At 36.1% G+C, this 14,537-nt stretch overlaps 1 protein-coding gene across 3 annotated transcripts in view; it reads right to left on the bottom strand.

Moving 5' to 3' along the window:
* RICTOR (RPTOR independent companion of MTOR, complex 2) overlaps positions 1–14,537 on the bottom strand; it is a 177,652-nt gene that overhangs the window by 53,094 nt on the left and 110,021 nt on the right. For 2 of the 3 annotated variants that reach the window (XM_006889545.1, XM_006889544.1), the window contains exons 9-11: positions 12,193–12,260; positions 3,075–3,142; positions 683–765 (exon numbers count right to left, since the gene is read on the bottom strand). In XM_006889545.1, coding sequence (XP_006889607.1) covers positions 683–765; positions 3,075–3,142; positions 12,193–12,260 — 219 coding nt within the window. Of the gene's footprint in view, positions 1–682; positions 766–3,074; positions 3,143–12,192; positions 12,261–14,537 lie in introns of those variants that run through there. The other variant, XM_006889546.1, reaches the window with a different exon arrangement.

Raw genomic sequence — 14,537 nt, forward strand, 5'->3', positions numbered from 1 at the left:
AAAGAAAGGAAAAAGCCGAAAACAAAAACATCTGAGAATAATGCAAGGTCTACCTGAAAAACTGTAGGGGTTTTTGCCTCCATATTCAATTTTTTAAAAAGTTAAATACAAATTCTTACACACTTATGAATTTTAAATTTATCTAATAAACATAAATATTAACAAATTTTAATCAAAATCACTCATATATGTAAAAATGCATGTAAAATCTAAAAACTCAGGAAAAATTAAGCTATAAAGCTAAATAATGTGTATATATACATTTTGCCAAATGTATTGCTTTATTTGCTTGAACTTTTTATTGTAAGAATCTGTCCTGTATTGTTTGGATAATAAAATTTAATTAGGAGGCACAATTTCAGATGAGCTTATAGACACAACATTGTGAGGAGGAAGGAGCAGGGTTGGTTGTATGGTCACTTGAGCAGAGCTAACAATACCTAAAAACTGTCCATTTTCAAATACAGCAATCGTTGTGAATGGGAGCAGTATTTCAAATCATTCACAGATCTTAAGTTCAAGTAAATACCAAGTATTTTCAAATTTTTTATAAGCTCTGATACAGATTAAAAATCTGTGAGTAAAAGCAGTCTCTAAGGTAATTTTTATGCTAATTATTAAAATAGTAATTTTTCCAGGTATAAAGTGAAGGATGTCAGAATTACAATATTTTTTTGCTTACCCGTATTTCCATATTTGGTATGCAGAGAACTCCAATTAGAGACTGTATCCCAGAATTTCCAGGTTTACATAAATTAATAATACCTAAAAGGAAAAATCAAAGTTGAATCTTAATATAGAGAGAGAGCTATGTACTCATGAACCAGGAGTGGCATCCACTTCCTAAACAACATGCCTCCAGTAACTCTTTGAGAAATGATAGTTTTCCAAAGGCTTCAGGTCTTTTGTTCATAGGGTCGCTAAATGGCAATCAACAACAGCAGGTACTCATAAATAAAGCAGCTACAGAGGTAAGGGATTGCACTGCCTACGCAAAGATACGTCGTTTGAACCCACTAGCCCTCTGGAATCTCCTCCTGTGGAATTTGCTGCCTCTGAAAACCCGCTGAAGGGTCAGCTATGGGTTGGCTGCAATTTCACAGTACACAAACAATTCATAAACATCAAAATACGTGATAATTTTCCAGACTATATTATTCAATTATCATAACTGACAATTCATTTCAAGCATTCTTCCATATTATCCCTTAGAGACTATATAGGTATTAGCAAGTTTCATCCTTTAAATTTCTCTTCCCTTATTTCTGCTTTCATCTCTGAGAATTAAAGTTCATGAACCTACTGACTGCCTAATGCTTCCTGATTTGCTGATTAAGGATTTTCGCTGGTAAGATGATTAGAGAGTAATCTCTTTCCCTTGTTAAATGTTTCCTCAGTCTAAAATGAAAAATATTGTCATTCACCTTTAAAGTCTAATTGTAAAATCCATGATATATATATACAGAAGAGTATAACCAACAGACTTTAAAATAAATTACCTGAATAAAAATTTTTTAAGTTAGAGAATGGATTAAATAATGCTAAATATATTAAAATCATAGGTCAGGAAGATATATGTTATTGTTGTTATTTGTCGAGTCACTTGTGACTCATAGCGACCCTATGTACAACAGCCCTAAACTATGTTCTGTCCTGTGCCAATCACACTGTCCCCAATACATCCATCCCAATTACCCCAGTCACTGAATCAAACCACCTCATAGAGGCCCTGCCTCTCCTGCGCTCTCCCTGCACCCTCCCAAACATGATGTCCCTCTCCAAGGACCGGTCCCTCCTTACAACATGTTCAAAGTATGTCAGACGAAGCCTCAGAATCCTTGCCTCCAAGGAGCCGCCCGGTTTAAACCTCTCCAGGCTGAATCTGTTTGTTTTCTTAGCAGTCCATGGTACCCTCAATACTCTTCTCCAGCACCACAGCTCAAAGGCATCAATTCTCCTTCTATCCTCACTAGTTATTGTTCAACTCTCTATCGCATAACAAGTGATTGAAAAGACCATGGCCTGTATCAGACGCACCTTAGTTTCCAGAGAGACACCACTGCTGTTCAGTACTTTGGAGAGGTCCCTAACAGCAGATTTTCCCATCACAATACGTCTTTTAATTTTAATTGGTTGCTGGTGCCAAGAGTGTTGACTGTGGAGCCAAGCAAACTAAAGCTGTGAACAATCTCAAACTCTGATGCTGCCAATTGGCCCAGTGGTGAGAATCTTTGCCTTCTTGACACTGAGCCTCAATCCATATTGATGGCTGCAGTCCTTGACCCTCTGCAGCAAGCCAAAACCAAATCTCTGCTGTCCTGTCAATTCTAACTCGTTGTAACCTTTCACCACATTTTGGAGTCTATAAATCTTTCTGGGGAGACCACCTTATTGTTCTACAGAACCTTGTAGGTTTGAACTGCTGACCTTTGTGATCAGCAAGCTAACACATAATACACCACTACCAATATTATTTGCATATTCATTCACAATCATGAGAATGACTGAAATTTTAGAAGACTGATAAATATCAAATGCTTGTGAGCAGGATTTAGTCTCCTGAACTCTTGTGCACTGCTGATGGGAATATAAAATAGACCAAGTATTTTGGGAAAATGTCTGGCAGTTAGTTTCTTAAAAAAAACTAAACATACACCCATCCTGACCCAGCAATTCCACTTCGATAAGTATCAAAATGAAAGAACATGTCCTCAAAAGGCTCACAGACTGCTAAGCAGACACTTTCATTTAGATCAATCAAAATGGGAAACTTGACTAAACAAACTAGAATACCTTCACCCAATGGAATACTGCGTTGCAATAAAAAGGAACACATTACTGATACATAACAGGCATGAACCTCAAAATTACTAAAAAGGAAGTCTTACATAAATGTTATAATTCCACTTAAATGAAGCTCTGAAATAGGCAAAACTGATAAAATAATCAGACCAGTGGTTGCTTCCAGGGGCTGGTTGGCTGGTGGTTGCTTAGTTGGGAAGAGGCACAAGATAACTTTCTGCAGTGATGGAATTTGCTATGTATCTTCATGGAAGCTGTGCAGAGTACCTTACCTGCCCAGGAACGAAATGTTGCTATGATTCCCATTTTACTGGCTAGAAACCGCGCTTCTCTGTCTTCTCTGTTGCAAGGTTGAGGGAAGAAGAATTTTTAAAAATAAAATGTTAAAATAAAAATTGAAGCTGCTCTTAGGACTGTAACGGAATAAGAGCTATCATTAGTTAAGGTGTAAATATTTTCACAGAAAAATCAAAAGAACATTAAAGTATAGGCTCATATCTACTCCAAAGGCAAACACAGATCCAATGCTCACAAGTCGGTTTCAGCTCCTGGTAACAGTCCATCAGCTTTCTGAGACTGTAAGTGTGCCATATCTTTCCCCTGCTGAGCAGCTGATGAATTCAAACTATTGCCTTTTCAGCTGTCAGCCAAACATTAAGCCACCAGGGCTCCCAACTATCTATAACTACCAATTTAAAACAGACAACACAGTTTATATTATGTACTCCTGTTTCCTTTGCAGGTCTATGCTCTCTACTTACTGAAAACTATTTTTGAATGGTTCATTAACACCTTTGGTTGGCATTAAAGAGAATGTCAGCCTACATAATTAACATCTCTGTAATAAGGATGATCTTTAACAAGGAAAATTTCTGCATTAAAAAAAATTACTGCATAATCCATACACTTTCACCATACACATTCTTTTTACTTCAAAATGTTGGCCACAAACTTATATAAGCATTCCTAAGAAGCTAAAAATGTGCATTTATACACATTCACTATAATGTTATTAAATAATTAGGTAAGATTCCTATTACTACCTATGTTCTTCACTGATAATTATGTATATATTCATATCATTTGCTTCTTTCTATGAAATATTTATGATTAATTAAGCAGCAGAGCTATTTGTAGCTTATTAAACATTCTCCATGTAGAGTTTCTGCTCAATTTCAATACATAACAGTAATCTTCTACTCTATTCAAGTCACCTCAACTAGAGCGTATCTACCCTGTTAATTGCTCATTTCTTCCTGTGTAATTTTTTTCCCACTTCCGTAATAAAATTCTCAATGGTTACAAGAATAGAGAAATATGGAAAACTGGGAAAGAAAAAGAACAAAAAATCAGTGACAGGAAATCAAATAAGATAGCTGTGGGTAACCAGATAAAAAAGAAAGGAAAAGGAAAAGTTAGTAAAATACCATACTAAGCCATATTCAAAATGAATACAAAAGCCACTGCCACTGAGTTGATTCTTACATCTTGGCTACCTTCCAGGACAAAGCTGAACTTCCCTACAGTTCCTAAAACAACAGTCTTTAAAGAAGACGACTGAAACATCTCTCTCCAGTAGAGCAGCTGGGAGGTTCAAATCACCAAATTTAAACAGAAAATTGAGCACTTTAACCACAAAGCCATCAGAGCCTAAGATCTTGTAGCAAGAGGCAAATTCAAAATATAGTACAAACTAAAACAAGAAGAGAAAGTGAGAATCAGAGATATTTGTGTGATTAAGTTTTCAGTGCACTGTCTTATAAATATTACTGCCATTATTTCTTATAAGTGTGTGAGAATATATTCTCCAACTTAGCAACAATTTATTCTCTAATTTATTAGAAAAAACTGAAACAGCATCAAAATCACTCATTGTTCACTAAGCTGCTTTCAAAAATATGACCATATGTATAATAAACATCATCTACTACTGCCCCATCCTCAGACTCACTGGTATATTGTATCACTGTTATTGTTACAATTACTGTCAATACATTTCATTAAGAATCTTATTTGTTTTAAAAAAATTCTTTTCTACTGGTTTGCCTACAAGGTTCGTATACATTGTTTTTCACATCCAATCTTCCCCATTTCCTTTACCCAGCCCTCCTTCTACCCATCAAATTGTGCAACCCTATGATTATCCCTCTGCCCATCCTAACCCTGTCCTTCCCCCCTTGGATCCTCATAAACGTTTTAGTAGTTATTTATTTCTACAATAATGGTCTTATACAGGGTTTGTCTTTATGGGACCAAGTTAGTTCACTTAGCAAGCATAATGCTAGTCAGTCTCTCAAATAAGGTAGTAATTTACAAAATCATTGCTACTGCATGCTACACAGTATTCCGTCGTTGAAATGTACCAAAATTTCCTGATCCATTGAATTGTGGTTGGACATCTGAGCTGTTTCCATGTTCCTGAGATGGTGAATTAACACAGGTGTACAAGTCTCCATTTGTGACTCAGTTCTAATTTTCTTGGGGTATATTCCACACAGCGAAACAGGTTGGTCATATGGAATTTCTATGTTCAGCTTTGTAAGGAATAGCCAAACTCCCTTCTCAGACTAGTTGTACCATTTTACAAATCCACCAACAATGTATAGGAGTTCTCATCTCTCGACATACTCTCCAACATTATTTACTTGTTTTGCCACTGCTACTGGGGTGAGAGACTATCGCATTGTGGTTTTGATTTGTATCTTATTGACAGTGATTTTGAGCATTTCTTTATGTGTTTGTTGGCCATCCAAATATAATCTTCAGTGAAAAGTCTTTCAATGTTTTTTGCCCATTTTATAATTGTGTTATCCACCTTTTTCTTACGGTGTCCCTGTTGACGAGACCTTTTTCTGAAATGGTATTGCCAAATGTTTTTTCCCCCGAGTCAGTAGGTTTTTCTCTTCACTCTGTTGGAAAATGATTTTCATGTACACAGGGATTTAATCTTTAGAAGGTCTCATTCATTAATTTTAGCCTCTCCTGGCTGTGTATTTCTGGCTGTATTTGTCAGCCTCTTTATACCATAAGCTTAGCCTACTAAGCAAGATTCCAGTTTTTCTCTCTCCATTTTATAACTAAAATGTGTGGAAAATTTTTGCCAAGCCTCTAAGTTTTGTCTTGAACTGCTTCCCAAAACAGTAACTACTATTGTCTATAACCCAAAATGTAGATGTTTTGCACTTCATTTGCATCTCGTGCCCTTGAAATGTCTCAACAGTATAATACTGTCCATGTATCTCTGTGCCCTTGAAGTGTTTCAACCACAGACTGCTCAATCAAGTGGCCCAGCACCTGAAGCAAGCAAGAGTATAAAAACCTCCCGACCTATAAGGTGGGTGGGGGGAAGGGGAGAGAGATCCTGCCTCACAGCTGGGAACCCTGCTGCACAGTTAATAAAGTCCCTCACCTGCAATCTTGAGGCATATGTCTCTCAATTCATTGGGCATAACAATGATCTTTATAGTTTTGGGCTTTATCCCTAGGTCTCTAATCCACCCTGACTTGATTTTTGTTTATGGTAAAAGATGTGCATCCTGCTTCAGCTTTCTGCAGGTAGCAATCCACTTTTGCCAGCACCATTTGTTGGAGAGGTTCTCATTTCTCCATTTGATAGGTTTTGTTTCCTTGTCAAATACAAGCTGACCTTCAATAAATGGATTAATTTCTGGGTTTGCGATATTATTCCATTGGTCTATGTTCCTCTCATTGTATCAGTACCATACTGCTTTGGTTATTACAGCTGTGTAGTAGTTTCTGAGATCAAGAAGTTCTATGCCTCCCACTCCTGTTTTTCTGAACTGCTTTGCTGATGCAAGGTCTCTTTTTCTCTCTAAATAAACTTGCGAACTGCCTGCCTTTTCCATCTCTTAAAAATCAATTTGGTATCTGTATTGCTTTTGGTAATACTGTCATTTTTACTATAGAGTCTTCCTATTCATGAACAGGGAACATCTTTTCATTTTTTTAGGTCTTTTATTGTGTCTCATAGAAATGCTCTGTAGCTTTCTTTGTAAAGGTCTTTTTTGGCTCTAGTTAGGTTTATTCCTAAGTATCTCAATTTGTAAATGGTATTGCTTTCTTAGTTTTCTAATCTGTGTTTTCTTTGTTACTGGAGAGGAATCCCACTGACTTTTGTATACTGATCTTGTATTCTGCCACTCTAAATTGGTCTACTAGCACTAACAGGTTTTCTGTGCACACTATCCTATGCATTTAGCGAAAGTTTAACCATCTCTTTGCCAATTGGGATGCCTTTTTTATTTCCTTCTCTTGAACTGCCCTAGCAAGTACTTCCAATACAATACTGAATGGATGGGCATCCTTGTCTGGTCCAGGTTTGCAAGAAAAATGCTTTTAGTCTTTCTGCATTGAGAAAGATACTGGTTTTTTGTTTTGCATATATGCTTTTCACTATGTTGAGGAAATTCCCTTCTATTCCAATTGTGCTGAGTATCTTAATCAGGATGTGGTGTTGGATTTCATCAAATGCCTTTTCTGCCTCAATTGTTAAGATGATTCTTGTTATATGCTTTGTTAATGTGGTAGATTATGTTATTTTTTCTTATGCTGAAGTACCCTTGCATACCTGTTATGAATTCCACTTGGTCATGATGAATTTTTTTTTTTAATGTGCTTTTGGGTTCTATTAAGGATTTCTGCATCAATGTTCATGAAAGACATTAGTTTGTAGTTTTCTTTCTTGGTAGTATCTTTGGCCCGTTTTAGTATTAGGGTTACAGCTGCTTCATTAATGACCCTGGGAATGTTCTTTTTCTCTTTTGTGAAATAGTTTAAGTAGAACTCGTGATAGATCTTCTCTGAATATTTGGTAGAATTCAGCTGTGAAGCCATCTAGTCCAGGACTAGATGATGGGGAAGTTTTTTACGACCTGTTCAATTTCTCCTTTTGTGATGGGTTTGTTCAAGTGTTCTGTATCTGTCTGGGTCAATCTGGGTAGGGTATCAAGGAATTTTCCCATTTCGTCCATGTTTTTTTAGTTTATCAGAGTATAGCTTTTCATAGTTTTCTGGTATTATTAATTTAATGTCGTATAGTTCTTTTGTGATGGCACTGCTATAATTTCTTAATTATCTGTTTTCTCTCTTTTAAGTTTGCCATTTTATTGATCCTTTCAAAAAACCAGCTCAAAAAAAACCCAAAACAAACAAAAAAACCCACCAAAAACCAGCTCCTTGTCTTACTGATGGTTTCAGTTGTTTTTCTGATTTCTATCTCACTGATTTCAGTTCTTCTCCTTATAATTTCTTTTTTTCTAGAGGCTTGAGATTATTGATGAGATTACTGTTCTTTTTCTACTTGATGAAGGTGATGAGTTAGATCTTTGATTTTTTAAATTTTTCTTCTTTCTTCCTTTTTTATGTCTATTAAATGAACTGCCCCAAGGTCTGCCTTATCTGAATCCCAGAGGTTTTGGTATGCTGTATCTTTATTTGTTTCAAGGAACTTTTAAAAAATTTCTCTTTGTTTTATAACCCAATCATGTTCTAACAGAGAGTTATTTAGCTTCCACATGGGTGGTTCTGGAAGCTTTACCCTCCTGTGGTTAATTCTTAGTTTTATGGCATTGTAGTCTGAGAAGGTATTTTGTATATTTCAACATTTTTTAATTTGTTGAGGCTTGTTTGTGTTCTAATAAATGACTGATTCTGGACAATGTGTCATGTGCACTTGAGAAGAAAGTGAATTGAGTTTTAGTTGGGTATAGTACCCTGTACACATCCACAAAGTCCAGCTGGCTGATTGTATAGTTTACACCTTCTACATCTTTATTGTTTCTTTTGAGTTGACCTATCCTTTGGTGATAGTGGTGTGAAGTCTCCTTTCAATACTGTGGTTCTGTCTACTTCTTTCTTCAATTCTGTTAACTGTGATTTTATATATTTTGAAGATCTACAGGCCATGGTCTTCGCAATCACTTGTTATGCATCAGAGACTTGGGCAATGACTAAGGAGGATAGAAGGAGAATTGATACCTTTGAGCTGTGGTACTGGAGAAGAGTACTGAGGGTACCATGGACTGCTAAGGAAACAAACAGGTTCATCCTGTTTGTTAAACGGAGAGGGTTAAATGGGGCGGCTCCTTGGAGGCAAGGATTCTGAGGCTCCCTCTAACATACTTTGGACATATTGTAAGGAGAGACCGGTCCTTGGAGAAGGACTTCATGCTTGAGAGGGTGGAGGGACAGCGCAGGAGGGGAAGGCCCTCTAGGAGGTGGACTGATTCAGTGACTGGGGTATTCGGGATGGGTGTGTCAGAGACAGTGTGAATGGCACAAGACAGAGCAGAGGTTAGGGCTATTGTACACAGGGTCGCTAAGAGTCGCAAGCAACTCGACACATAACAACAACAATCCTTTGGTGCATAAATGTTGACCAAGGTTATGTCCTCTTGATCTATAGTGCCTTTAATCAGTATGTAATGTCCTTCCTTATCTTTTATGGTGATTTTCATTGCGAAGCCTATTTTATCAAACATTAGTATTGCCACTCCTGCTTTTTTGAGGCTGCCATTCGATTATTTTTTTTCCTCCTCAGCTTTGACTTTGAGTCTGTCTTTCTCTCCATTTCTTAGATGTATCTCTTGTAGTCAACATACTGAGGGCCTGTTTTTTTTTTAATCCATTCTGCTCCCCCCTCCGCCCCTTAATTGGTGTATTTAGTCCATTCACATTAAGTGTGATTATTACCAGACCAATGGTTTTTACCATTGCCATTGTGCTGTGTTTCTTTTTGTGTTGTTTCTAGATATTATGGTCCATCCACTTTCCTTTGATGTCTCTGTGTGAACGACTTAGAATTTCTTGTAGTTTTGGTCTTCTTTTCACACATTCCTCAAGTTCTTTCTTTTCTGCAAGGATCTAATTTCTACTTTATATTTGATGGAGAGCGTTGCTGGGTACAGAGTCTGGTTGGCAACTGTTTTCTTTCAACTTTCTGCGTATATCACCCTACTGTCTCTTGCTCACACGGTTTCTGCTGAGAAATCAGAACTTAATCTTTGGCTCACGTCCTCTCTTTTTCTCTGATCCTCTACTTTCCTAAGAAGCTCTGGTGGCCTAGTGCTAGTGATAAGGAATTATGCTACTAAGCATGAACTCTTCCAGGGCCTAGTCCTTCCTGGTAACAAGTCCATCTTCCCTTCTAAGGATCATTCTGGTTGTATTTCTTCAGAGACATATTTGTTCTTCTGGATTTCATGGCACGTTTAATAACTTTCAACAACACCAAAATTCAAAGGCAACAATTTTTTTTTCTTCTTTACTCATTTGTCCAATTTTTTCCAAGCAAATGAAGCAACTTACATATTGTGACTTGATTCAAGCACATCTTAAGTATGTAGATGTATATCTGCTTTTAAATAATTTCAAAGGGTTTTCTGCAGATTTGTAAAACAAAATTTCTCTTGATTATTTGCATATTTCTTCTATGGGTACTGACTGTGGATTCTAGTCAAATGAATCCTTCACAACAGCAACCTTTCCTCCATTTATCATGATGTTGCTTATTGGTTCAATTATGAGGACTTTTGTTTTCTTGGTGTTGAGATAAAATCCACACTGAAGTTGCAAAACTTCATCTTCATCATTAAGTTTTTCAAGTGTGTCTTTTTTACAGCAAATAAGGTTCTGTTATTAAGTGTTCCTCCAATGCTATGGCCACGTTATTCTTCATACTTATTTGCTCAACATATAAACTGAGTAAGTATGATCAAAAGATATAACTCTGACAGACACTAATCCTGACTTTACACCATCCAATACTCAGTTTTGTTTAAATAAATGCCTTCTTATTTAGTCTATGCACAGGTTCAGCATATGTATAAACTATTGTTTTGTAATTTCCATTCGTTGTAATGTTATACGTAATTCATTATGATCCATACTGGTAAATGCTTTTGCATAATCAATAAAACACAGGAAAACATCTTTTTTGGCATTCTCTGCTCTCATCCAGGATCCATCTGACATTAGCAACAATATTCCTAACTTCTACATTATCTTCTGAATTCATCTTGAATTTTTGGCACTTCACTCATCAATATACTGCTGAACAAGCTTCAGCACAATTTTACTTGTTTATGATGCCAATGATACTGTTTGCCAATGTTTGTAATTTTGTTATATCACCTTGAAAGGAGTACAAGTATGTATCTCTTCTAATCAGCTGGTCATGTATGTGTCTTCTAAATTTCTTGGCACAAACAAGTTAAGTGCTCTATTATATCCAGATTACAAATACACTGCATTCATAAATTCTTAAAGTGGAATTTTTTCCTAACTCTAACGACTGGATATTGTTCATATTTAACCCTATCTAACCCAATTATACTGCAAATAGCATGTAGAGTATTTTCTATGTATAAACATACATTTATCAAAACACTAAAATATCTCTTAACATACTAATGCTACAATAATAATCTTTTGATGCATTTTATTAAGTAGAAGCCATCTGTTATTATGAACCCTCGTATGTTGCCAAAGAGGACTCCTCTGTGCCGCTAGCCTGAGACAGGGCTTTTGCCAGCTCTGGGACAACAGTGGAGATGTCACCATGCCACAGAGCTCAGTTCAAGAGGTGGAATGAGTGAGCACAGGACAAACAGAAGAACTTTTAGGGTCATGAGTCTCTCTGGTCTGATCTTAGGTACAGTATCTGAGTTTGTACTCAAGGAAAACCACAAACGATGGTGTCTGGCTCCCAATTATGAGTTGTATGTTCACTCAAAGTTCCTTATCTGGAGAATGTCTGTCTTTGCCCATAATAAGTCCAAAGTGATGGATACAATTGGAAATGTGGGACCTTTAATTTTAATTCAGGACAAAAACGAAAACAAGGACACATACATTTTCTACAATGTTTCAAACTAGCTGAGGAATTTAAATAAATACCTTACTCATTAAAATAAAGTGACTGCTGTTCAACAATCTGAGTAAAAATAAAACCTTCATGAAATATTTACTATAACAGCTTCATATTCAGGTAATAAAACTTACTGATTCCTGGATCATCTTAATTCCAGATTATGAATGTTATTCTTTTATGTAATTTCATATTTAGTCCCTTCACATTACTTACTACAAATGAGCATAAAGAGAAAAATAATTGACGATTTAGAGTCCTACTACTGCACGTTTTACACTTTTTCAAAATAAATTAATGCTAAACTATTAAATTTCCAAAAAGTTGGTCCTAGTTTTAAAATTACACTGGATTATATAATGAAGCAATAGAGACTAATTTCTTAAAACAGTATATCTATATAAATTTATTTTCTGTAGCTCTATATGCCATTAGCCAAATCTAGAACTTTTAATGTCAATGCACATATGTCTCATAAATTATTAAGTGCAAAGGGTACTTACTTGAGCTGTCCTTCAGCTGTATCTGGACTATGCCTGTAGTGAAAATCAGTATAGGGTGCTAATATTCGCTAGTAAAAAGGGAAAAAGAAGAAAAAGTCCTATTATTCTTTCTATAGTAATAAGCCATTAAAAGTAAAAGTTATTTCACTTCTCCACATTTTTGAGTGTACTGCTTAAGAGCCTTATTTCGTCAAAGTTTTCAGAGAAAAACAGGTTAGGATAATTTTTTAGTGTATTAAAGGACACTAAAAGGAGTTGTTGGACTTTTATTTTTATGTATAATATATACTGGAAGCAGGAGTGGCATCCACTTCCTAAACAACATGCCTCCGGAAACTCTATGAACTTTAATAAATGTCGATATTTATAAAAAGGCTTTAGGCCTTCATTTCGTTCACAGGGTTGCTATGAGTCGTGCTCGACTCTGAGGGAATCAACAACACTATATATATATATATAAATTTACATGCATGTATGTTAAATACATTATCCATGTGATGTATATTTTTATCCATATAATAAAATACATAGCCATACTATAATATTACACAAATCATAAATGCAGTCTGATTTTCTCAAACTAAGCATGGTTACATAACCAGCAGTAGATAAATAAACATTCTTAGAATATTCTTATAACAACTCCCTATGATAATCCCATCTTGACTTCTACCAACAGAAATTAGTTTGGTCTACTTTTGAACATGTAACAGATTTCTTTTGCAAATTTCATTCTTGTTTTATTATAAAGAGATTAAATTTATTTTTGTATACTGGACCTTGCTAATTTCACTCATCATTTTATTCATCCCTTCGCTAATTACATGATTGTGGTATAAAATGATAGCCCTAAACACAATTTAAAAGATAACTAGTATTACTACTGAGGGTACGTATAGTCAGTATCTATGATTGTTAAGATTGTACATCAGCTTGACTACCTATGATTCTTTGGAGTTGGTAGTTATGATGAAGTCATTCTTTTGTGATGTCGATTTAACACTAATTTCCCTCATCGGACTTTACATAATGCAATCATTTCCAGGATGACATCTGCTATGAGCAGTCAATTCAAAAGGAGTTTCACTGAGTGTGGTTTACATGAAAAAACTGTACATGAATATTTGTTGAAGCTCACTTGCTTTTGCTGTCTGGATCTTACGTTGGCTCGGCAGCTCTAGTAGTTGGCCTTGAAACAGTGACCTGCCTTGCCTGCTAACCTTACGTCTCTCAGTCTCTTCAGGAGTAGTAGTCTGCCTCATCCTGGATCTGTCACTCTCCACAGCTATGAGAGAAGCCTCTGTCCTGAAGTCTGACCCACAGACCTGGGACATGTCAGACTAAAAGCCCAATAGCCATTTCCTCAAGATAAATATCTTCAGGGCTGCTAATCCAAGGGTCAGCAGTTAGAAGCCTCTAGGCACTTCCCTAGGAGGAAGATGGGTGGTCTCCTATAAAAATTTACAACTTCAATCCAGAATAAGAAGTGCACTGCAAAGTGGGGTGGAACCTGTGCAACAATCAACGAATATATGTTTAAAAAAATTAACTGGGGGGTAGGGAGGAAAATGTGCAATAGTGAATGAATGAAAATCCAACTTTATTAACTTTTGTTAAAATCGCAATAAAAAGAAAAACTTCAGCTTCAAAAATCCACTTCAAGTGTGCTATGTGTCAGACTCACCTTGACGGCAGTCAGTTTACATGAAATACATATTTCAATGATTTTGCTTTTTACGAGAACTTCACCTAAGACAGTATTCTGCTTTTACTCAATGACTTTTTCTGATGCTTTTGTAACCCTTCTTACATTTCTCTATCTCTGATTGTTTTCCTTCTGGTGACTGTCAATCTTCTTTTGAAAAAACAAAAACAACTCATCAAGGAATAACATATGTGACAATGTTTCTGTGAATCAAAAACCTTGGAGAGATCTGGCTGTGTAGGGATAGCACCAAGTCAAAATGTCGGCCAGGGCTGTGATCACTGGAAAGCGGGACTAGAGACCACAGACCTGTTTACATGGTGACACAGTGTTTCCTCACACGGCTCAGTTCCTTGATGTGTGTGTCTCACATTTGCAATTTAGTGAATTCATACATAAATGCCAGCAATCTCAGAAAAAGTGGAGCATTCCTTTTTAATCTACTAGGATCTTGACTTTTTGCTTATCAAAACATCTCGATCTTAGCTTCTATAAGATATATTCTCTTGGTAAGGTGTGCAGTAATTTTCTTTTACTACTTTAAAGATGACTTCTGCTTCCAATATTTCTGTTGGGAAATCAAGTACTAAACATGCACCAGAGAAATGTGTCGTGTTGTTTTTTGTTTTTGTTTTTTTTT

The sequence above is a fragment of the Elephantulus edwardii genome, unplaced genomic scaffold (genome assembly GCF_000299155.1).
Source record: "Elephantulus edwardii isolate Elephantulus edwardi_28Jun2011 unplaced genomic scaffold, EleEdw1.0 scaffold00079, whole genome shotgun sequence".
Taxonomy (NCBI): Eukaryota; Metazoa; Chordata; class Mammalia; order Macroscelidea; family Macroscelididae; genus Elephantulus; species Elephantulus edwardii.